At 47.3% G+C, this 23,281-nt stretch overlaps 2 protein-coding genes across 3 annotated transcripts in view; one reads left to right on the top strand and one right to left on the bottom strand.

Annotated features, from left to right (window-relative positions):
* Positions 1-406: 406 nt before the first annotated feature.
* Positions 407-11,297, bottom strand: si:ch211-216l23.2 (uncharacterized protein LOC565061 homolog). 2 transcript variants are annotated; one of them, XM_068739733.1, is made up of 9 exons: positions 11,152-11,297; positions 10,614-10,700; positions 7,754-7,827; positions 6,165-6,303; positions 3,193-3,392; positions 1,937-2,215; positions 1,241-1,405; positions 830-1,072; positions 407-687 (listed from the first exon to the last, which is right to left on the bottom strand). In XM_068739733.1, exons 1-9 carry the CDS (start codon positions 11,208-11,210, stop codon positions 650-652), a joined length of 1,284 nt encoding a protein of 427 aa, XP_068595834.1. In that variant the 5' UTR covers positions 11,211-11,297; the 3' UTR covers positions 407-649. The 2 variants fall into 2 exon arrangements, with proteins under 2 accessions (XP_068595834.1, XP_068595835.1); XM_068739734.1 differs by lacking the exon at positions 10,614-10,700 and having other exon boundaries at positions 6,165-6,288.
* Positions 11,298-16,153: 4,856 nt separating this feature from the next.
* The window catches only part of cnot1 (CCR4-NOT transcription complex, subunit 1), a 28,831-nt gene continuing 21,703 nt past the window's right edge, over positions 16,154-23,281 (top strand). The window contains exons 1-10 of the mRNA XM_068739710.1: positions 16,154-16,319; positions 16,408-16,515; positions 17,673-17,771; positions 19,070-19,138; positions 19,253-19,307; positions 20,750-20,953; positions 21,080-21,248; positions 21,531-21,657; positions 21,802-21,912; positions 22,887-23,057. Of these exons, the coding sequence (XP_068595811.1) occupies positions 16,218-16,319; positions 16,408-16,515; positions 17,673-17,771; positions 19,070-19,138; positions 19,253-19,307; positions 20,750-20,953; positions 21,080-21,248; positions 21,531-21,657; positions 21,802-21,912; positions 22,887-23,057 (1,215 nt within the window). The 5' untranslated portion in view covers positions 16,154-16,217. The remainder of the gene's footprint in view (positions 16,320-16,407; positions 16,516-17,672; positions 17,772-19,069; positions 19,139-19,252; positions 19,308-20,749; positions 20,954-21,079; positions 21,249-21,530; positions 21,658-21,801; positions 21,913-22,886; positions 23,058-23,281) is intronic.

The raw sequence follows: 23,281 nt of genomic DNA, 5'->3' as shown, positions 1-23,281 counted from the left end.
AGTCACTCAATAAACCGTCTTTACTCAAACAGACAAGGTGGCTAAAATTAAAACCTTTTGTATAAAAAGGTGTCAAAGTTGCTCCTGCAACTTTAAAAAGAGAACCATTATCTAGAACTCAAGAACTCAGGACTGATCACCCCTAGAGTCAAAATTAATCATAAAAATGAAGAACTAATGATTTATTAGTTATATATACATCATTATTATATAAATATTTGTTAAAAGTACATAATTAGCTTGTGAAAATATTCATTTGGCTTCTCTCAAGTGAACTTTAGACATCTTTAGCCCAACTTTTAAAAACTGCACCAGAATGTGAACGAGAAGCCGCCGCCTGCCGTTAAGCGTTTGTTTGCTGCTTTCCCTGCGACCCACAGAAACAGAGCCCAAAGAACAAACGGGAAGAACAGAACCTTTAATGGGAGGAGTCAGGAGGAGAACATCACAATATCAAGGAGAAATGATGGCAGAGGGATTGTAGAAAAGATAATTAAAATAAAATCCCCAGAAAACTCCACCATCTATCAACGAGATAAAGATATCACACTTTAAATCTTATCTTTTATCTAACTGCAGTTAGCCAACGCCTTGAAAGAAAAGGGGCCAGAGCAGGTGTGTGTGTGTGCGTGCGTGTGCGTGTGCGGTTTCAGTGTCGGGAACCACTTGGACGTAGTACAGGGGCACCTGATGATATGAGAAACAGAAGGGGGGGGCAGAAGACGACACGTTTTGCTTTCTGTTCATATCAGCAGCATGTTTGATTCAGTTTCTACATGAACGCCGGATCAATACTAACGAAGCTACAGAACGCGTGAAGACAGCCCACCTGGCGTGGAGAGGAGGGGAGGACGGGAGCTCTTTAGAGACGGCGGGGTGCCTCGGAGGAGGGGGCCCCTGGGACCAGGGTGATACAGAGGAGCGTAGTGTAGTAGGGGTCCTCGGGGTAGGACCTGCGCCCCGTAGGGAAGATGTGAGGGCAGGAGGCCCCGTGAAGGCAGGACCCCCAATGACGGACCAGGAAGTCGGTGCAAGGACAGGAGTGGAGGTGGTTTGGTTTTGGGATAAGAGACTAAAAGAGAGACGGGAAGAGCATTTTCACTGCACTAACACAGCACCTTCCGAGGTAGAACGGCCACTCATAGCATTCACACACACACACACACACACACACACACTCTGGGGGGAGGTGAGGCACCAGCTTCCATTCACACACACACACACACACCATCAGTCTAACCTGGTGAAGGCAGGAGAGCAGGGCGTGGCGGTGTGGAGAGTTCCATCATCCCTGCCTCGGCTGCAGACTGGGGCTGGGGGGGGACAGGTGGGGTGGGGAGCAAAGGAGGCGGTTTCCCCAGTCCCGGGGGTAACATGTTACCCCTCTCCCCCTCGGCATTGGTGGCTGGACAGAGGGAAAGAACAAATAAAGCAGCCCCAAACAGGAACGGGTCAGCGGCCGTGGGCCCAGCCAGCACAGAACCGGAGTTCAGTCGGCACCAGACGCACGGAGGCCCTGAGGCGGATCCGGTCGCCTTTCAAAATAAAACGCCTCTCAGGCGCTAATAATCAATACAACGGAAATCGTATAAATGAGATATTCTTTCTGTGCGGCCCGGTAACAAATGCCTCACGGACCGGTACCGGCTGCGGCCCGGTGGTTGGGGACCCCTGCTATAAAGGGGACAGCCCTTTCGCCTGATCAAAAAAGGTTTTTTAAAATCAAGCTGCCTTTGATTAGATGAACACATGAATGTACGAGATGCTGAACGCTTAAAACCAGAAGCAGCTTTGTTACGTTGCTCATGCTTAGAAATGAGAAGCAGAAACAGAGTTTGAGAACTGGAAACAAGACGAGCTAAACAATAAAGCTCAAGGAAGTCAAAGGTGTGTGTGCAGAGTGCACGTTCAGATGGGTCATGGAACGCTGGCCAACCTTGTGCGTGCTCCTGCCGGGACCGCACGTACTCGGCGATGGTTTGGAGCTCCTCGGCGTAAAGATGCACCCCCTCGGCGAGCAGCATGACGAGGGGGCGGGTTTCGTAGGGAACGTTGTGACGCTCGAGCTTCTCTCGGTCGAGATAGTCGTCCAGCAGCTGCGACGCTTCGGCGGCGATGTCTGCGGGGTCTCTCTGAGGGCGCTCTTTGGCGAGCCTGCGACCGTATTCTGCTGCAACAAAGTCCATGGCCTGGTCTTTGGGCATGTTACGGTGGACTGGGAGGGAAACGGGAACACGATGGTGACTGCGGCACGGCACTCAGGAACTACTGGGATCACCGAGTGCGACTCGGGGAGAGGAAAGGCACCGAGCAGCGAGCTTATCCGTAACATGCTTGTTCGTTAGCGGTCTGTTATTGATGTGCGTCGAGACTTAACGGCATTTATGTACTGAAATCAATCCATTTTTTATTTGCAAACTATTTGATATGAGATTTGAATGGGTGTTGGAGCAAGCATCACTCGGTTATCTTTGTCATGAGCAATTCAAAGTATCATTATAACAGTACAATTACAGTATTATTATTGTCATTTGTATTATTGAGCTTTATTTTTGGATTGTGTAGTACTTAAAAACGTTTTTGCAGGAGCATAAATAATGACGTTTGGCTAATCATCACATCATTAAAAATTGGCTAAATGGGGGGGGGGGGGGGGGGGGGCAGAATGAGCTAAAGTTAAGTAAAGAACCATGAATACTCTCCACGGGAAAGTCCAGAAGATCAAAGTCATTCCAACTGAACTGATCAAAGAGAGGATCGTTTGAGATGCTATGAAAATAAGACGGGGGTCGTAATAAATCAGTCATTTGACATTTTGTGTCCTGGTCAGTCTGAACAACGACATGACTGTCATGTCTGTTAGCTAGGGTTAGCCAGCTGAATGCTAATCAGTTAGCTAGTACCTAAACCCTGACCCGATCAGTCATGTCACAGGTTCTCCTTTTGTTGTTGGCTATATTGGGGCATCTTTCAGGTTTTAAACACATCGTGTTACGCATGTCACAGTTTTTACCGGTGGGTGAGCTGCCAGTGTGTACCGGTACATATTTATATTGATGTGCGTGTGAATGGGAATATTTGCTTTGCTCGTAAAGAGACAACATGAAGCGCCTTAGCCTGTTGGCTGAGAACGGACGGAAGGTAGCTGAGGAGCTTTGGCTAAACTTGAGGGAATGAGGGGTCGGGACTTACTTTTGAGGGACTCTGAGAATATGATAACAGTGCAGGAGGACAGAGCTACGTTTGTCTGCTCCACCAGTATACATAACGAGGAGCCATCTGCGCGGACATCCTGCAAGGCCCGGGTGAGGCCCGAATCCGCCTGAAGGTAGAGCATTTCCACTGACAGGCCGCGCTCCTGCAAGCACTGGCTTAGCGATTTGGGGTAATCCCTTTGAGAGGAAGAGAAACACTTTGTTAACGTGACATTTCTACGTGACTCAATTGGCATAAAGAGAAAGCTACATTATACCTCTGAGGAGCAGAGACTTATTCCAGGTTTGCATGGCCCTACCACAACTTGTAGGATCTCTCATAAATGTATTAAGTGTTGTTAGATTATGTGTTTTGGTAATACATCAGGCATATTAGACTATTGGCGAGAGAAAAAACTCTTCTCTTACCGATATAACATAGTCCAATATTTAAGCTGCAGTTGGATGGCGGCGTTTAATATGAAGTGTTTTGATATCAGGATACGTGTGTTTGGTGGCATTTTATTTTGCATCTTTCTAAAACATCAATGGCAAATTTCATGTTAAAGTGAAATGATTTAAAATGGTGATTTTAATATTAGGCCCAAAGGCTCCATCCCGGCCATACAAAATGAAATCTGTCCTTTAGAAGACAGAGAAACCGTAGTGCTACAGCGGCTTGCCATTAGCAGATAGTTATTGAAATATAGTTGCAAGCAAAGCAGAATTGGTATTTGGAACTTCAGGAAAAGGAGGGTTATGTTGCAGGAGTTTCTCTGGAAACGCTGATTCTTTAGTCACCAACAATGAAAATAATCACTGGAAGTTCTTGTTCAAATAAATTCAAACGCTTCAAAAGGCTTTCTGCTTTGCCCTGGATACATTGAAGTCTTTTCTGCTTACACCATGGTCATTTACCAAAAGGAAAACAGGATTCATTCCATATCAAGGACTTGGCAATGACAGGGATACGCTTTTCATGAACCAGAACTCATCCTAAAGGTTCCCATGCAATTTAAAAGAGGTTCACTACTGCAGGAAAGGGGATCATTCTTAGATATACTAACTTGATTGAAGAAGAAGAAATCTGTATTGGTGTCATTGAGCATGCAGACACACACAACAAAACTACATTTACACCCTGCAATGGGCCCCTCTTAACATATTTGGGCAAATATTCATTTACAGTAAATGTACAAATATTCACGTCAAAATTTCAGTTTTTCATTAATCAGTGAACATAAAGAGTATTTGGAAGAGTTCTGTGATTTGCATTCATTCCTCTATCCACTACTCGGCGAAAAACAAGTCAGCAACTGTATTTGACCAGGCAAGTAGCGAAGAGCCTTCCATTGGGTTAAACTCATCACAACTCACGGGTGTGGTTAATGCCGAAAGAGCATTGTGTGTGTGTGAGCGAGCGAGTGAGTGAGTGAGCGAGTGAGTGAGTGAGCGAGTGAGCGAGTGAGTGAGGGAGGATCCCCTGGGACTAAACAGCTGTGGTGTAGAACATAATAAAGGCTGGACTCTGGAGCAATGCAAAAGGTCATGTTGTCTGAGGAGTCTCGACCGACCCTGTTCCCCAGTGGTGGGGCATCAAGGTGAGAAGAGAGGCCAAGAATTGGGTACAAGTGTGAGTTAGTAATGTACTTATTACCTTTGATGAAGGGCAATGCACTGTGATCAATGGTGTCAGGAGATTTTAATGCAGAGGGAGAAGCATGGATGCATAAATATACATATTTATGGATAGGAAAAAGATTGTACCTGATTGGTTTCTATACAAGAATCCAGTTTTGACCCTCGGTTGACATACCACCCGTTGCACATTCATCTTAAAGGGTAAGCCTGGTGCCCACCCAAATATTTCCAAAGTACAACAGTTTGAATTTTGATGGAATGGTTTGGAATTGCCTGTTAAACTGAATAATGACCGAGGGAATACCAAATACTTAATGTTGCGAGACTTTAAAACAAGCCTCTGGTCCATGAGAAGTCTGAAGTGTTTTAAAAGTACACTGGACATCTGAATTGGCCATATTAAGCGAGGAGTCAGTGGCAAGCAAGAATAAAATTATGCGTTAGAATTTCAGGTTGCTCAATTGTTCAAATATAAAACAGTGTATAAAAGGGGGCCAAGAATAGCTCCTTGTGGTACACCTATCTGGGACAGGGATCAGAATGAGCCAAACGACATGCCAAGGAATAATCTGCTTTGAACGGTTGATCACTGGTTGAGCTTACGCATTTGTCAAAGATCCCCCTTGAACCGAGCACCAAGAGAGGCCGACCTCTGCTGCCTGTTGCCCTTTGGCCGACTGAAGCTAACATATCTTGTGTTTAGCTTCACGTACTGCACTTACACAATTGAACTCGCAGTCATCACCATGATAAAGTATCTGATCTGCACCGGATGCAATGTCCTCGATGAAACAGTACACAATGTGCACACCTATGACCACGCCCTTCAGATGACCCAATGCAGACTTCCTGAAAAGACTCTGAAGTGACAGATGGTAAAGACAATGGTCTGACAGCGCTCTAATGGCCATTGTGTTTTTTCACTTTGTCTGCCCCACCAATGTGAGCCAATTGTTAAAGAAATGTGTGAACATGTCAATACGGATACTTGTGATGCATGCTAGCTCCAGAAAGACAGATCTATACCTTTTTTCTCTTTGAACATACATCAAACAAATATGCATGTGTGAACTTTATGTTGCATGGCTCTTTATTTCTTATATATTTTGTTCATTGCACTCACGGGAGGGTTTCACTGAAGTCTACCGACATCATGGCAGAAAGCGTAAAGTATCCAATCCAAAGTGACGTAAATGCTTGACCCTTAAGATGAGCACCTGGATGCACAGGTAAGTGGCCCAGTGTCTCACAGCCAGGCAAACCTATCAAGCCATGCATGCAAAAGTCTCCGATCCGTTCTGAGTGCGTTTGTACTCCGTATGTACTCACATGCACTGGTTGGTGATGGAGATGACCACGCAGTCTGCTGCCCTCCTCTCCTCCTGCACCTGTCTGTAGAACCTCTGATACAGGGCTTTACGTCTGTCTGCTGGGGTGCAGCCCTCTGGTTTGACTGGGAATGGGAAGATGGTGCCGGAGAAAACACAGCGGAGAGAGCGAGAGAGGATTTAAATGAAATGCTTTTATTAATCATCATCTGCTGACACACACAATGAAATTGAACTTTCACCCTAGAACAACGGGCCCCTTGAAACAACCACACACTAATGCGTGTATCAAAGGGCCCTAGCACACGGAGAGGGAGAGGGGTGAAGGCACCTGGAGCCGCTAGAGGGGACGGTGCCTTGCTCAAGGGCACCTCGGCAGTGCTCTGGAGGCAGACTCTCCAGTCACCAGCCCACACACCACATCCCAACAGAGCTGGGACCGTTTCAAAACGGATTAAGTTAGATTCTAAATTGTTTATAAGGGATTTATATCCAGATGAACAAGAATTCAGTAAAGCAGAAAGGACTTTCATTGATTTCAGTTCAATGATCACACTATACGCAGACCGAGGGGCTCCCAGTTTGAAACAAATGTCCTTTGGAAAGAATATCAAACACAGTAGTCCCTCATTTTCCACGGGGGTTACGTTCTAAAAATAACCCGCAATAAGTGAAATCCGCAATGTAGTAATTTTTATTTTTTTTACAATTATTATACATGTACATAAATGTTTTAAGGCTGTAAAACCCCTCACCACACACTTTATACACGTTTAACAGTCAGGCATTAATCTAAATAGATTGTTTCAGTATTATAGAATGAAACCAAAGATCAAAACCTTTTCAGAACTAAACATTTGTTTGAGAAATATAAATATATAGTACGTACAGTAAACGTTTTCCTGTTAATAATATTAAGGCGTGCAGGTCGAGGAAAGAGCCGCTTGGAGTGCAGAAGAACAAATATTCTACTCGTGCTGTCTTTAGCCTCTCATGCTGCTTTATTGGATAGCTTAGCACAGCGGAACGGCAGCGGCTACATGTATCAACAGGAAGAAACAAAACCCAAAAGGGACGTGACGTTTATGCTCCTACAAAATAAAAGCCTCTTTTTACACAGAGAATCAGAGCGCTATAAAACAAACGCTTAACAAATAAACATGATAGCTTTTAGAAATAACAAATTTAATTTTAATGATCAACCTACGAGGCTGAACACATGAGAAATGATTAATAGCAACTCGCGCGTATTTCACAATTCCTCCGAATGCGCCTTCGTCCTTGCGCCGTTTCAAGGTGCGTTCAAGTGCAAAAAAAATATCTGAAAAATTGCATTAAAACTCAGCGAAGTCGCAGAAGATGAACCGCATTATATCGAGGGACTACACTATTCAGAAATCAAAACTGATTTTTTAACCCCTTGCAGCGAGGATGATTGCTTCACAAGCGCCAACGAGAAGCAGTGATTTTGGAAGGCCCAGTTTTATTGTAACTTTTTTCTTCTATATTTATATGCAAAATATTTATTTGATATTGATATGTTTCTAAGGTCCAAATGTTGAACCAGCAGCAAAGAATTTAACGTCTCACCACTGGGTTGAAGCTTGTAGCCCTCATACTTCACACTTCCACTGAAGTTCTTCAGCTGCTCTAGTTCTTCATAACTGAAAGGAAAGCGACATTTTTAATGACAATTTCATTAGGAAAGTATTTTTAGGACATGAAGTATCTAGATCAATATATGAGGCAACATATTTGAAGAGATAAAGCCTTTTCTGGTAGGTTAGGAAACCAAGACCGCACGCAGCCAAACAACGACCCTGTTCAGAGCGACGTTCATCAGCTGAAGTCTGCTGGACGACCAATGAGAAACCGTCTTCAAACGGATGCTAACGGGAACACAGGCCGGGACCGCAACGCTGCCACAAACCGACAATGTTTACAAGGACAGAAGATCAGCGAAGCTCTGACTCAGAACCCGTCTAAAGGACAGAAGATCAGCGAAGCTCTGACTCAGAACCCGTCTAAAGGACAGAAGATCAGCGAAGCTCTGACTCAGAACCCGTCTAAAGGACAGAAGATCAGCGACGCTCTGACTCAGAACCCGTCTAAAGGACAGAAGATCAGCGAAGCTCTGACTCAGAACCCGTCTAAAGGACAGAAGATCAGCGACGCTCTGACTCAGAACCCGTCTAAAGGACAGAAGATCAGCGACGTTCTGACTCAGAACCCGTCTAAAGGACAGAAGATCAGCGACGTTCTGACTCAGAACCCGTCTAAAGGACAGAAGATCAGCGAAGCTCTGACTCAGAACCCGTCTAAAGGACAGAAGATCAGCGACGCTCTGACTCAGAACCCGTCTAAAGGACAGAAGATCAGCGAAGCTCTGACTCAGAACCCGTCTAAAGGACAGAAGATCAGCGACGCTCTGACTCAGAACCCGTCTAAAGGACAGAAGATCAGCGACGTTCTGACTCAGAACCCGTCTAAAGGACAGAAGATCAGCGACGTTCTGACTCAGAACCCGTCTAAAGGACAGAAGATCAGCGAAGCTCTGACTCAGAACCCGTCTAAAGGACAGAAGATCAGCGAAGCTCTGACTCAGAACCCGTCTAAAGGACAGAAGATCAGCGACGTTCTGACTCAGAACCCGTCTAAAGGACAGAAGATCAGCGAAGCTCTGACTCAGAACCCGTCTAAAGGACAGAAGATCAGCGACGCTCTGACTCAGAACCCGTCTAAAGGACAGAAGATCAGCGACGCTCTGACTCAGAACCCGTCTAAAGGACAGAAGATCAGCGACGTTCTGACTCAGAAACCGTCTAAAGGACAGAAGATCAGCGACGCTCTGACTCAGAACCCGTCTAAAGGACAGAAGATCAGCGACGTTCTGACTCAGAACCCGTCTAAAGGACAGAAGATCAGCGAAGCTCTGACTCAGAACCCGTCTAAAGGACAGAAGATCAGCGAAGCTCTGACTCAGAACCCGTCTAAAGGACAGAAGATCAGCGACGATCTGACTCAGAACCCGTCTAAAGGACAGAAGATCAGCGACGTTCTGACTCAGAACCCGTCTAAAGGACAGAAGATCAGCGACGTTCTGACTCAGAACCCGTCTAAAGGACAGAAGATCAGCGAAGCTCTGACTCAGAACCCGTCTAAAGGACAGAAGATCAGCGAAGCTCTGACTCAGAACCCGTCTAAAGGACAGAAGATCAGCGACGTTCTGACTCAGAACCCGTCTAAAGGACAGAAGATCAGCGAAGCTCTGACTCAGAACCCGTCTAAAGGACAGAAGATCAGCGAAGCTCTGACTCAGAACCCGTCTAAAGGACAGAAGATCAGCGACGCTCTGACTCAGAACCCGTCTAAAGGACAGAAGATCAGCGACGTTCTGACTCAGAAACCGTCTAAAGGACAGAAGATCAGCGACGCTCTGACTCAGAACCCGTCTAAAGGACAGAAGATCAGCGACGTTCTGACTCAGAACCCGTCTAAAGGACAGAAGATCAGCGAAGCTCTGACTCAGAACCCGTCTAAAGGACAGAAGATCAGCGAAGCTCTGACTCAGAACCCGTCTAAAGGACAGAAGATCAGCGACGTTCTGACTCAGAACCCGTCTAAAGGACAGAAGATCAGCGACGTTCTGACTCAGAACCCGTCTAAAGGACAGAAGATCAGCGACGTTCTGACTCAGAACCCGTCTAAAGGACAGAAGATCAGCGAAGCTCTGACTCAGAACCCGTCTAAAGGACAGAAGATCAGCGACGCGCTGACTCAGAACCCGTCTAAAGGACAGAAGGTTCCCTCCGTTTTCCTGCAGACCAGACGACCTCAATCGTCTCGTCCACGGTCGCTTTCCCAGCCTTGCTGGAGCCTATCCCAGCTGACAGCAGGCGAGAGGCGGGGTACACCCCGGACAAGTCACCAGCACATCGCAGAGCCACATGAAGACAAACAACCACGCGCACTCGCAACTATAGACAATTTGGGGTGGCCAATTCACCCAAGCTGCACGTTTTGGGAGGAAGCCAGAGATCAACAGAAAGGAATCGGGGAATCTTCCAGAACACGGGCGGGCCGGAGCGGGCCGGAGCGGGCCGGCAGCGCCTCACAACATCCTGCATGGACCCAACAGAGGGAGCGCCCTTCAGGAGGCTGCTTGAACTAAAAGGTGGACTCGTATAAAGCAAGGTAGGAAATACTTCAGTGCTGTTTTAAAATCCAGAATACAATATAATGTTTCCTCATCTTTTTTTTGACTAATCTAATCTTAGCCATGTGACAAAACTCATAATTCTTCCATAATTTTCAGTCAATGTTCCTTTTTCTTTAGATTACCAAGTCGACATTTCATTACTTTTCATGCACATATATTAGATGTATCTGATTAATATCTGATAAAACAAGATCGATGACTCAGCACGTGGTGGAGTCCGTTCTCCTGCACCTGTCCAGCGCATCCTTCAGCTCCTCGCCCGCGTCCTCCCTGCTGGGGTAGGGCGCTGCTCTCCGGAACAGGCGCAGCTGCTGCGCGCTGGACAACACAAGGAGGGGGGGGGGGGGGGGGTCGGTTATCCGCCGCCTCCACCTAGCACATTAGCATATTAGCTAGCGCTGGACAACACAAGGGGGGGGGTCGGTAATCCGCCGCCTCCACCTAGCACATTAGCTAGCGCTGGACAACACAAGGGGGGGGGGGGGGGGGGGGTCGGTTATCCGCCGCCTCCACCTAGCACATTAGCTAGCGCTGGACAACACAAGGGGGGGGGGGGGGGGGGGGGGTCGGTTATCCGCCGCCTCCACCTAGCACATTAGCATATTAGCTAGCGCTGGACAACACAAGGGGGGGGGGGTCGGTTATCCGCCGCCTCCACCTAGCACATTAGCATATTAGCTAGCGCTGGACAACACAAGGGGGGGGGGGGGGGGCTGTTCGGTTATCCGCCGCCTCCACCTAGCACATTAGCATATTAGCTACGGCTCACCTGCCGTTGGGGTTCGCCGTCGCCCGGCGGGATGCTGCCGATGCTTTCGCCCAGGACATTTTATCTGCGCTGCTGCTCTCCCCGAGTAAACATAAGCTCCGAAGATAAGCTAGCGGCTAGCGACGGGAGACCCCTCACTGCTAGCTCGTCTCTGCTCGAGGGAGGAAGAGGGAGCGGGGCTGGGCAGGAAGTGCTTCTTCTTCTGGCGGTCAACGACACATCATCATTATCGCCACCTACCGGTAGAACGTTGTAAAACGGCTCTTGAGGAATTCTTGCGAATTGAATAGTTCTCGATGCGGTTTTGTTTTTTATCAGCTAATATACCTTTGAGGTTCGTACAGGCAACCCAAAGGACAGCGGGGCGCGTGCTTGACTTCCTGCCATCGGCCACTGGGGGTCGCTGCAGTGTTCGACAGGCCGGTCATACATCACAGGGTGATAGTTTATAATTAACAATAGTTTTGTTCAGAACACAAATATAAATGAAACCAAGTTTATAATAGATTAAAAAAGATTCATTAATAAAAATTGAAAAAAATAATGTATTCATAAAATGTCCGCTAAATAGACTTCATCCTCAATGCAGTCTAAAAGTAAACTGTCGGCCATTAATAGGACTTGGGCTCAGGGAAGATTCAGTCATCCGCAGTGTGTGTTTTGTTTTTTCAAATGATGTTCCTGCTATTTGTAGAAGATTCAGATGCCTTGATAACAAAGATAAGAGAGAATGCAAAGAAGTATGATTGGAAAAGGTGGTGGCGGTTTGGACCGAATGAGAAAATGAAAGGCATGACTGTGAATTTGTTGAACTATGTCCTCCTCAGCTGCACCAGGTCTGCTCTGAGTCCGGAGGAATCTGGCCCACTTTGAAGAATGGACGAGAAGTCCATTGGGGTTCCCCACGCAGGTTCAGATCCTGCTGACAACGCAATCGCCGTCATGAGAAAACAAGCAATGGTGTGGGGTTCTTCTTCCATCCTCAGCTGCAGAAACGGCAACAAACTCTAATTTACCTCCGACAAGCAAAGTCGTCTGAATCTGAGTATTATTTACCTACATTCATTCATTTTTTCATTTTCTAACCGCTTAATCCGTTATCGGGTCGCGGGCCAAGCTGGAGCCGATCCCAGCAGTCAATGGGTGAGAGGCGGGGAGAACAAATTCCTCACAGAATGGCCACAAGTCGGAGACGAACCCGCGACCATCTCCCTGTGAGGCAACGGTGCTTACCACTGCGCCACCGAGCCGCCCTTATTTACCTACATATAAAAGAAAAATGCAACGAATGCAAATAAACACCTTTATACAGTTCATGTGCAAAATGCAGGTGTCAGAGTTCTTGTTTTGGGCAGGAAAGACTGCTGGACCAGTCTGTTACAGAGAGAGGTCAGCATTATCAAGAAAGGAAATCAGTTTGTTCGGTGTCCTCCTCTCAACCAGAGATTCAGTTTAGAATCTAACGATAGAGTATAGCTGAAGCTGTTGGAACTAATGCAGGCATGGGCAAACTAAGGCCCGTTGGTCAAAATTATATCATTAGATTACATGTTATTATTATTAAACCTCATTCATTTTACCTTGTCCCTGTAATTTGTACAATGAGCCTTGTATATTCATGCTTTGCTAGCTGTAAAAGGGCAAATCCTTTCATAATGGCTTTTATGTGTCATGTCATTTATATTAGTTGAAACAAACACTCCATCAATCTTTTCCTGGCCCGGCCCATCTGTCAAATTTTAAAACCAATTGTGGCCTGCGAGTCAAAAAGTTTGGCCACCCCTGATCGAACGCAACATTTTAAGATCGAGTTGGTCTCATCTTACAAGCTGCATGAACTATTGGTTCAAGGCTGCAGTCGAGATTTCAGCATGAAATACCTTCAGTTTGGGATTTTGGATCCTCTCTTGAGCCCTCACAATGCTGCAAAAAAATCTAATTATTCCAACACATTTTTGAATACAAAAACTAACACTAACTTAAATATGTAGGTACAACTGCATGTGCAAATGTATGTGCAAATGTATGTGCATGTGCAATTGGCTCCACCTTGCTCTATATTTACCCTCGCCGAAGGGGAGGCGAGGGTATTGCAATTGGGTCCGTTTGTTTGTTTGTTTGTCCGTTTGTCTGTTTGTCTGTCCGAGCGCATAACTCAAAAACTAGTAACCCAATCGACTTGAAATTTTTACACAAGCAAGGTTCTCTCCGTGGCTCGGTCCTCCCCGAGAATGGCGTTGATCCGGATCTGGATCCAGATTCTAGAATTATTTTTACATCTGGAATTGTGCCTGTGCTGTAAACTGCCACTTTAAGAGGGAGGGACACGAATGGCATGATGGGAAAAAGAGTCCAGAAGGTGTCTTGTAGTACGTTCCGGAGCAGCAAGCTAGAGCAGGTTTGGCCCCTCTGATCCGGAAGCCCTGTTTACTGTCTCACAAGATCCAATAGTCTATTGGAGGCGGAGTCTGCAGTCTCTGATTGTCTTTCTAGTTCTAGTCACAAATCCTGAGCAAATTTCACATGAAATGATATACTGTAATACGTATAACATTCACATTATCCATTTTCCGTTTTATTGGCCTGAAATAAGGCAAAGCTGCAATTACTGAAGTAAGAATGTATGTTTTTTTTCCATCACCACGATGGATTTGCAGTGATTTAAAATATGTTCCCAAGATTTTGCAAACCAACACACAAATTAACAGATTGAGATACAAAATATAAAGATTTTAATTCTAGGTTAGCCACGCAGCAGTATTATAAACGGCAACAATAAAGTTGTGTACACGTTAATGCTTCACAAATTATTTACTCCAAGTTATTTAGAGGGGGGGGCTATATTGTTAATATTGCTCATGGACGTTCCTGAGAATACAGCCTTTACTAGTCATGGAACATTTTAACATTAGGCTACGCCAATCAGTGAGTGAAAAGTGATCTATGCTTATAACAATAGTTTAATAATTTATAGTTTAATATGTTTGCAGTTTGTTCAGACGTGACAGCGATGCTTTCCAATGAGTAGCGTAACATTCTGGGATTCTTACGGTTGAACGCTCATATTATTAATTACAAAGGTTTTGTTCGTGAAACAAATATTGAACGTGACAGTGATTTTTGATATTTAAAAAAATGTCACCAAAAGAAAAGCAAAAACGACGTGAACTGAAATTTGGGAGCGTTTGTATTGAAATATTTGCATTTGAAAAAAAAAACTGTATTTGCACTGAAATAATCATTGGTTCTGCAAATCGGTGAAAGCTAAAAAAATGGAATAATCATAATTATTTATTTTTTATTTATTATGCTGTTTTGACATGCGCCCTCGAATGTTAGCTAATATTAGCTTTAGCAAAGGTCGATGAACCCCCCAATGAGCTTGTGTCCCTGCTGCTTGTTGGGCTCTCATGACGGGAGGATCGCCATCACGCACCTTGCGTGTGTCTCGCGTGGATAAACGCACGCAACACGCATACGTCTCGTGAACGCGCCATGGCGGTGACAGTCGCCATTTTATTTTGAAAATCAAACTGACCTGGAGGCACAGCGGCCCTTCCATTTCGTTGAGTTTGTGTGCGCGGAGACGGGAGGAACATCTGCCTTTCTTTCTTGGGACACGGTGAGATTAGCATTACGCTCTAAACATCCACCGGGAGCGTGTATATCACGCAGCGGCGCCATTAGAGCAGCGGGGGGCCTGCTAGCCGCCGCCGACGGGAACGGCTATTTCCTGAAAAGCCGCCTTCAAATGTGTTGCATCATGGAAGTAATGATTGATTGATATACCAGCTTGTATCCTGTACCATAAGTTATTCATTACGATACAGCTGCTCGCATTTTCACTGGAGAATACGCTGACAGTTCCCAGAGGTGACGTTTACGCGTCATTGTAAGATAGTTGGCTACTGCGATTAGCTTTGACATTAGCTAGCTCATGGCATAGTCGGAGCCCGTCCGCATAGCTAATGTTAGCGTAATGCTAGCGAGTGACACGCTCGGCTAGAATCCAGCTACAGCAGGTCCAATGCCGGCGCGCATGCAACAGTGTAAAAGTCGTAGAGTTGTTAAATGTGTTAGTCCAAACAGTTATTGATAACCGGCTAACCATCTATTGGTTATGCCGAATCATACACACGAGCTTGGAACGGGTTCGCGTTGCTAGCTTAGCTTAGCTAAATGCTAACTGCTAGCGTTGTTCCGTACCCTGCAGGGAGCTGGCGATAGCGCACAAAGGTTGATGGACGTAGTCACACATGCGGGTTTGGTAAATGTGAATTACGCAATAAAACGCAGTTGGTGGCTCTGATTGGACTAGGTTAGTAGTTTCTTCAGTAAACATGTTGGCTAATGTTTACTAAAACCTCTCCCGAGCGCCCTGTTGATGTTAGCCGAGGCAGCTACATCCCCGCAGTGTTGAATCTGTTACCCGCATAGTTACTAGTAACGATCCGCGCGTTGAGTAGCTCGCCCCGGCTAGCGTCCCGCTGCCGGGGTTTGCTGACGTCAGCTCGCCTTAGTGAGTAACTTTAATTACCATTGGACTCGCGTTGAGCTACTGCTAGCTGCTATTTACTCCTGCATTGGTTGGTAAAGATGCGGGAGCTATTCGGTGCGTAAACGCATGCTGTGGAGCAGCTAGCTTGGGTTTACAGTCGCGGCCTTGTTTCACGGGCACGACGGTGTCCCAAAGCGCGCACAGTGCGTTCAGATTCACGGCGTCGTGTTCGAGCTGGGCAGAGGCGCTGGACGGGAGCGTCGCTTCGGTGCGTAGGCCTCAAAGCCTGGCGCTCCGGTGTCGATGAATAGTGAATATTGTCCATATTGGAAGTCACGTTTTATATTTTTGTCTTCTCTCATTTCAGATGCTGAACTTGGTTTTAAACTGAAGAACTCTACTTAGCACCAGGGGCCAGTGACCGGAAAGCTAATTTGGAAGCCAAACTCTTGCAAACCTTTGGGGGGGGGTGGGGGGGGGGCAGAAGTAACCTCTCACTGAAGTGACAAAAGGGGAATAATGGTGATTTTGCGCCGTGCTCGGCCGCCTGCTTCCGCCCCAACCAGCAATGAATCTTGATTCGCTCTCGCTGGCTTTGTCTCAAATCAGCTATCTGGTGGACAATTTAACAAAGAAAAACTACAGAGCCAGCCAGCAAGAAGTACAGCATGTAAGTGTGCACGCCGTCGGTGCGTCGTCTCCACCCGGCCTTCCCACGGTCCTCATGCCCGCTGGGTGGTTCTCTCGCCTTGTCCCAGATTGTGAATCGTCACGGTCCTGAGGCAGACAGACATCTCCTACGCTGTCTCTTCTCCCATGTGGATTTCAGTGGCGATGGTAAAAGCAGCGGGAAGGACTTTCACCAGGTAATTATTGTCACCGAGCACCCAGAGCGCTTTCTTCTTAAGGGTTCCTCTTTCCACAGGATGTGTGCTGCCTAATGTTAATACATTCTTTGTTCGGGGGGGGGGCTAAGCCTTAGAGACAGGTTGAAGAGCTTCAACATTAAAAAGGGAACTCGAGGGTAGGGCTGGCATCAAAGGAGCCGGCGGCGGGTGGACAGGACGTCCCCTGGGAGGAGGGTTCAGGCCTTCAGGGTGAACCGAACACCTGCTGGAGGGCTTGCACTTTATCATCTAGCGTAGGAACGCCGTGGAACCTCAGGATGACCTCAGCAGTGTGGCTTGGGGGCGCTTTGACCCAGCCCTGGTCAGAAGAGTTTAATAAACTGCTTTATTTCTCATCCATCCACCTGCGGTTATGCTCAAGGGAAAAGTAAGTTACTGTTTAAAAAAAAAAAGGGGTCCAATATGTGCTCTATTATCCAAAATGTCTTATGGATCTGATCCAGAATGAGGTCAGGAAAAAATATTCAAAATAGCCATCGATTGATGATCTGAATCAGCGTGTGGATGGCCTGAGCTCAGGTAGGAGGGGAATGAGCTGCTTGGCGGAGGTTCGTCTGGTCTTTGTTTTTGTCTATCCCAGCTTGGCTTTCAGTGCATTGAGTCTTCAACGTATTGATCGTGGCTGTTACTAGCGGACCGTTCACAAGCTAGACGGACCCCCGTGCTCACCGGCTGTCTGAGACGCTGCTTGTGCGTTTAGCGGCCATTTAACAAAACACAAGGCTGTTCCCTGCAAGCGTTTCTGCCTTGTAGGACAAGTTGTGCTTTACAAAGTCCTGTCATTAATTATTACAATAAATTAAAGTATGAATCCTTTTTTGTAGAGTGTAAACAGCATTTCTTTTCCACATCGTACTTGTATAATTGAGATGGCGTCTCTGCAGTCCGTGTATTCCTGTATTTGTTTGTGCTGCTTTGTATAGAATTGTCGATGTGCACACTCGTACCTTGTAACAATGGCGTCGTTCAGAATTGGCTTTACACTCAATATGGAGAAGTCTCCTGTTCTTTGATGCCTTTTGGTTCGTAGTACTTGTTGTTGACTTTATCTTCACCTGCTTCTTTTGTCTCTATTCTCTCTTTCTCGGTCCATTTTGCTTTGCAACTTGCCCAAGACACAGTTTCTGATCCAGGAGTGTGTGTCGCTGATATCAAAGCCAAATTTTATCTCTACTCTGTGTTATGCCATTGACAATCCCCTTCACTACCAAAAGGTAAGCAGCAATCGCTGGAATCTTAATTGTAGCCGAAGGACTCTTGTGTTGTGAGTTGCACTGGGGGATAGTTCCTCATCGATACAGATGGGCACAGCGTGGAGCTGCTGTGACGTGGTCTTCAGTAGGGCTGCACGATGTATCCGAAAAATGGCATTATCGCTTTAATGGCACGCGCGGTGTCCGTATGGAGAATATGCGCCATCATTTCAAATGATTGATGTATCAATCACACATTTGTTTACATGCGCACTTTGACCAATCCGGCGCAACCTTAATTAAACGGGTCCGAAGGTGCGGCTTGGCTATTAGCCAGAGCGAGCACATGCTCTCAGCGGAGGACGTACACACTACTACACTGTAAAAAACAAGCATGGAGGGAGACGAAGACACTGGTCCCTAAGGGACACTGCACCTCCGGAAGGTGGGACTGCTTCACAAGACGCCTCAGACACGCGTTCTTAGCAAGCCGTGCCGGAAAGCGGCAGAGAAGTCGAGAGGAGACACGGCAAAGCTCCACGGCCACAAGGACCTGTATGCTGGATACTTGTAGTCTGAAAATCCAGTCTACACCCGAAAGTCAGGCAGACGAAAAGCAAGTCCTCAAATGGGAATGAATGAGAGCTACGCGCCTTACGAGAAAACGAAGCGACCGAGGCTTTAACTGCAGCCGTTAAGCGTTTACAGATTTTAATATTTCAGGCACAAAACGGCAAGGGAACATTTTCAGTGTTTTGTTGTGAAGCTCTTGCTTCAAAATGATTGCTGGAAAAATACACGAACATATTAATGTGTAATAGTGAAAATAAATGTAGTATTTGAAATGCATGTCTGCAATTGTGCATTTGTTCATTGGTATGTTTACAGATAAGTTTCTTATGGTTCATCCAGATTGTGTTTTTAGTTGAAAGGAAAGAAATATCGTTATCGTGATACTGGGCACCTATCGCATATCGTGCAGCCCGAGTCTTCAGTGATAAAAACCCTCAAGACAGGAGCATCTGCGCCTCCTCAGTGGAGAGGCTGCAATAAAAGTAAAGTTTGGATGCTAAAGTAGCTCCATTGTGATGGACATTGGTCTGAAATCCTTCATGTGACCTTAGTACCTGCTTGGCATGCTGGTCAGAGTAATACAGGTGGTACTAAACAAGTTGTACCAGGTGCTTTTTACCTATTGGACAAGCGATAAAAGTCAAGGGAGCTGGAACTATGACGTGTAAAGAGAAATGCTTTTATCGGTGCAGAGCTTCAGCGGCTCCTCGATACTCAGTTCTGTGTTTGACTTTCATGTCTTTCAGAGTTTAAAACCATCAACCCACTTATTTACTCAACTGAGTAAAGTTCTCAAGCTCAGCAAGGTCCAAGAGGTGAGTGGTCTAAGCGCTCTTCATCAGGTCCAGAGCTGGACCGTGTGCGTTCAGCACGCTCCCCTCTCCTGCGTCACGTCAGACGCTTGATACTGAAGCTCATTTATTCCTCAGGTGATATTTGGCCTCGCTTTGCTCAGCTCTAGCAACACAGACCTTCGTGGTTTTGGTAAGTAGTTCTAGGGCTGGGGGGGGTGGGGGGGTTGACAATTGAGGCAAACAAGGTCCAACACCTCAGTTTGCAATATTTTGTGTGGAAACGGCAGATCAATCACTTTACATCGCGAGCAAAGAATCTGTCCACCATTAAATGGAAGTAAATAACAGAACCCCCCCCACCCCCCCCGTCTGGCGCTGCCTTTTGACCAATCCGTAAAACACGCTGCACCTCATGTCTGGTGGTAAAACGCGGCAACCCTTCCAACCGGTGCTGGGATTCGCGTAACGGCTCGCGTAACGGCTCGCGTAGCGGCTCGCGTAGCGGCTCGCGTAACGGCTCGCGTAACGGCTCGCGTAACGGCTCGCGTAGCGGCTCGCGTAGCGGCTCGCGTAGCGGCTCGCGTAACGGCTCGCGTAGCGGCTCGCGTAACGGCTCGCGTAACGGCTCGCGTAACGGCTCGCGTAGCGGCTCGCGTAGCGGCTCGCGTAGCGGCTCGCGTAGCGGCTCGCGTAACGGCTCGCGTAGCGGCTCGCGTAACGGCTCGCGTAGCGGCTCGCGTAGCGGCTCGCGTAACGGCTCGCGTAGCGGCTCGCGTAGCGGCTCGCGTAGCGGCTCGCGTAACGGCTCGCGTAGCGGCTCGCGTAGCGGCTCGCGTAGCGGCTCGCGTAGCGGCTCGCGTAGCGGCTCGCGTAACGGCTCGCGTAGCGGCGCCCCGAACGACTGGAAGGAGGTCTCCGGTTTATTCACTGAGAAATGTCTGCACTGGATCAAGCTGTCGGAGAACACGACCAGCAGAATCCATTAAAGTGAAATGAAGAACATAAATGTAAATTAATCTGAGAACCACTGGGTTACCCTGATACTTGCGTCTGTTACGCACCAACACTACGATGATGGGTAACCAGGTCGCCGATGACGGCAACGTGCTGGGATGTTTATTATCCGTTAGACCACAGTGTAAACTAAAGATATATTTAATAAGTTCTATTAACATTTCCTTCGTAACTGTATACGGTAGTAGGAAGCCTCTCTGTTATTTAGAAATGTAGTCGCAGTCATCAAATTCTGGTCCTGTACGTTTGATCTGGAATAAACAGTAATTTAACACCAAAGACTACAACTTAAATCCGTTCTTAAGAGCAGAGGCTGTGGCTTTTGGTTTTGATATTAAGTTGAACTTATTTCCTCGGTTCCTTCTCAAAATAACAGAGCGATAAAAAGCCTCCACTGAAATATTTGAATCCCTCCTTTCTGCTTCTCAGTGAAGTACCGGTATCCTTAAAAAGCGTGACAGAACTCCTGTCGCCTCCCCGTTGTACACGAAGCGTTTCAAAGTGGGAAGTGAGTGCTGCTCATTGAGGCGTGACGTCATTGATCCGGTCTGAATGCAGGAATGACACAAATGTTTGATTAGTGCAGGGAGATTGAGAATCACTTTCGTGCTCTGTCAGCCGCGCAGTTCATCAAGCAGAAACTCCCAGACCTCCTGCGGTCGTATGTTGACGCCGACCTAGGAGGGAACCAGGAAGGTGGCTTCCAGGACATCGCCATCGAGGTGTTGCACCTGCTGCTCTCACACCTACTTTTTGGCCAGAAGGGTGCCTGTGGGGTAGGGCAAGAACAGATTGACGCCTTCCTCAAGACACTTTGCCGAGGTATGGGGGAGCAGCTCAAATGTGGTGCACCCAGCTGCTCCTGCTAATCTAAATCCCCCCCCCCCCCCCCCCCCCTGCTTTGTTGTTCCCTTGTTGCTGGACCGACTGGATCTCGCTGTGTTTCAGATTTCCCCCAGGAGCGCTGCCCTGTGGTGCTTGCACCACTGCTGTACCCTGAAAAACGGGACATTCTCATGGACAGGATCCTGCCGGACTCGGGGGAGTTAGCGAAGACCATGATGGAGAGTTCTCTTGCAGAATTCATGCAGGAAGTTGGCTATGGCTTCTGTGCTAGGTGAGCGTACATTAAGGAGAAACGCATGAAGTAAAACGTGTCTTTGAGGTGCTCTTGTGTCGTCAAACAGTTTTGAATGAGTCGATGGTGCTAACCACCCCGTACATGACTCTGACGCCGTGTAGCGATCGCACACGTACTCTGTTCGTACTACACTACTTTGTGGCTGACACATCTGGTTTTGTGATATTTAAAAACAACAAACGGAGCGTTTTCCCCAAACGTTTGCTTGTGGAAACGACGCATGTCCACTGATGGCTGAACATCGGTTTGTGTCTCCAGTCTGGATGAGTGCAGAAACATTATCCTCCAGTACGGGGTGAGGGAGGTGACGGCCAGCCAGGTAGCCAGGGTCCTTGGTATGATGGCCCGTACCCACTCTGGGCTCACCGATGGCATTCCGCTGCAGGTGAGTTGTGTGACGCTCTGGACATTGTATCGATTTCATTTTCGTTTGTTTCTGGGGGTGAGCTGGGCTGTACGAGCAGAAAGGTGGTGTCCTTTGGATTTAGGAGATCCTCTTTGAACTTCTGTTTCTTCTGATCTCTCTCAGTCCATCTCTGCTCCAGGCAGTGGAATCTGGAGCGATGGCAAGGATAAGAGCGACACGTCGCAGGCGCACACGTGGAACGTCGAGGTGCTCATTGACGTTGTGAAGGAAGTGGTGAGTGAGCGTTGTTAAAAACAAAGACAGACACACAAAGCATGTACATTTGTAAAGGTTGCGTTGCCCCCAGGAATTACAGGAAGGTAATTATTGCCTCTCTCTCGTGTGCCCCTCTCTCTCGTGCTTCTCTCTCTCCTGTGCCTCTCTCTCTCATGCCCCTCTCTCTCGTGCCTCTCTCTCTCGTGCTTCTCTCTCTCCTGTGCCTCTCTCTCTCGTGCCCCTCTCTCTTGTGCCTCTCTCTCTCGTGCCCCTTTCTCTCGTGCCTCTCTCTCTCGTGCTTCTCTCTCTCCTGTGCCTCTCTCTCTCGTGCCCCTTTCTCTTGTGCCTCTCTCTCTCGTGCTTCTCTCTCTCCTGTGCCTCTCTCTCTCGTGCCCCTCTCTCTCGTGCCTCTCTCTCTCGTGCCCCTCTCTCTCGTGCCTCTCTCTCGTGCCTCTCTCTCTCGTGCCTCTCTCTCTCGTGCCTCTCTCTCTCGTGCCCCTCTCTCTCTCGTGCCCCTCTCTCTCTCGTGCCCCTCTCTCTCCTGTGCCTCTCTCTCTCGTGCCTCTCACTGGCCACTTCCTCTACTAGTGTGACAAAACCTTATGTCATCAAACTATTCTGCGCAATACAGGTTTACATGTTAGCACTATTAAAAGTGAGAGAATTCCATTGATCTTCCTCGGGACTTTTTACTGGGATATGTTCTGAACAGATGTCCTCATTGTGGGATGTGACCAACGCATTAGCGTCACTGGCCTGCTTCCCTGCCGGCTGCAGGCGACGGAGGCCGTCTCGGCTACGGGGGAATGGCTGGATGACCTGGATCGGGCAGATTGTGTTGCTGTAGACTCAACGTTTTCCTTTGGTCATGGATACAAAGCCGCGCTTCTAGTCTTTGTTTTTTTATCACATTTCCCATCGGTACCCTTCTTCCTCTGAAATGTTGACAGAGATATTTACACCTCGTTGTTTGTTCCTTGTCTTTGCGCTAGAATCCCAACCTGAACTTCAAGGAGGTGACCTACGAGCTGGACCACCCAGGCTTCGTTATCCGGGACAGCAAAGGGCTGCACATGGTGGTGTATGGCATCCAGCGGGGCCTGGGCATGGAGGTTTTCCCTGTAGACCTCATCTACCGGCCATGGAAGCATGCTGAGGGGCAGGTGAGGAACCAAAGCCTTGTCCGTTGGGACAGTGTGCCGAATGGAGCGACTGATTGGATCAGTGCTTTTCAATTATTTTCTGTCGCCCCCCCCCCCCCCCCCCGAAAAAAAAAACACTCTTGTATCCTTATTAACATACAAAGAATTATGAAAAAGAAAGAAATATAGATTAACTTGCAAACAAATAATAACTTTATTACCATTTTTTAAAGTCTGCAACCGAA

Source organism: Brachionichthys hirsutus, chromosome 5 (genome assembly GCF_040956055.1).
Source record: "Brachionichthys hirsutus isolate HB-005 chromosome 5, CSIRO-AGI_Bhir_v1, whole genome shotgun sequence".
In the NCBI taxonomy this organism is placed as follows: Eukaryota; Metazoa; Chordata; class Actinopteri; order Lophiiformes; family Brachionichthyidae; genus Brachionichthys; species Brachionichthys hirsutus.
This window is presented reverse-complemented; position numbering and strand designations above follow the sequence as displayed.

Bases quoted from the DNA above. Each gene is read 5' to 3' on its own strand.
- si:ch211-216l23.2 (XM_068739733.1), bottom strand. From the start codon at position 11,210: ATGTCCTGGGCGAAAGCATCGGCAGCATCCCGCCGGGCGACGGCGAAC. The intron at 7,828-10,613 runs GTGCAGGAGAAC...CTTTCCTTTCAG, and splicing joins CTGAAGGATGCGCTGGACAG to TTATGAAGAACTAGAGCAGC. The intron at 6,304-7,753 runs GTGAGACGTTAA...TCTCCGGCACCA, and splicing joins CTACAAGCTTCAACCCAGTG to TCTTCCCATTCCCAGTCAAA.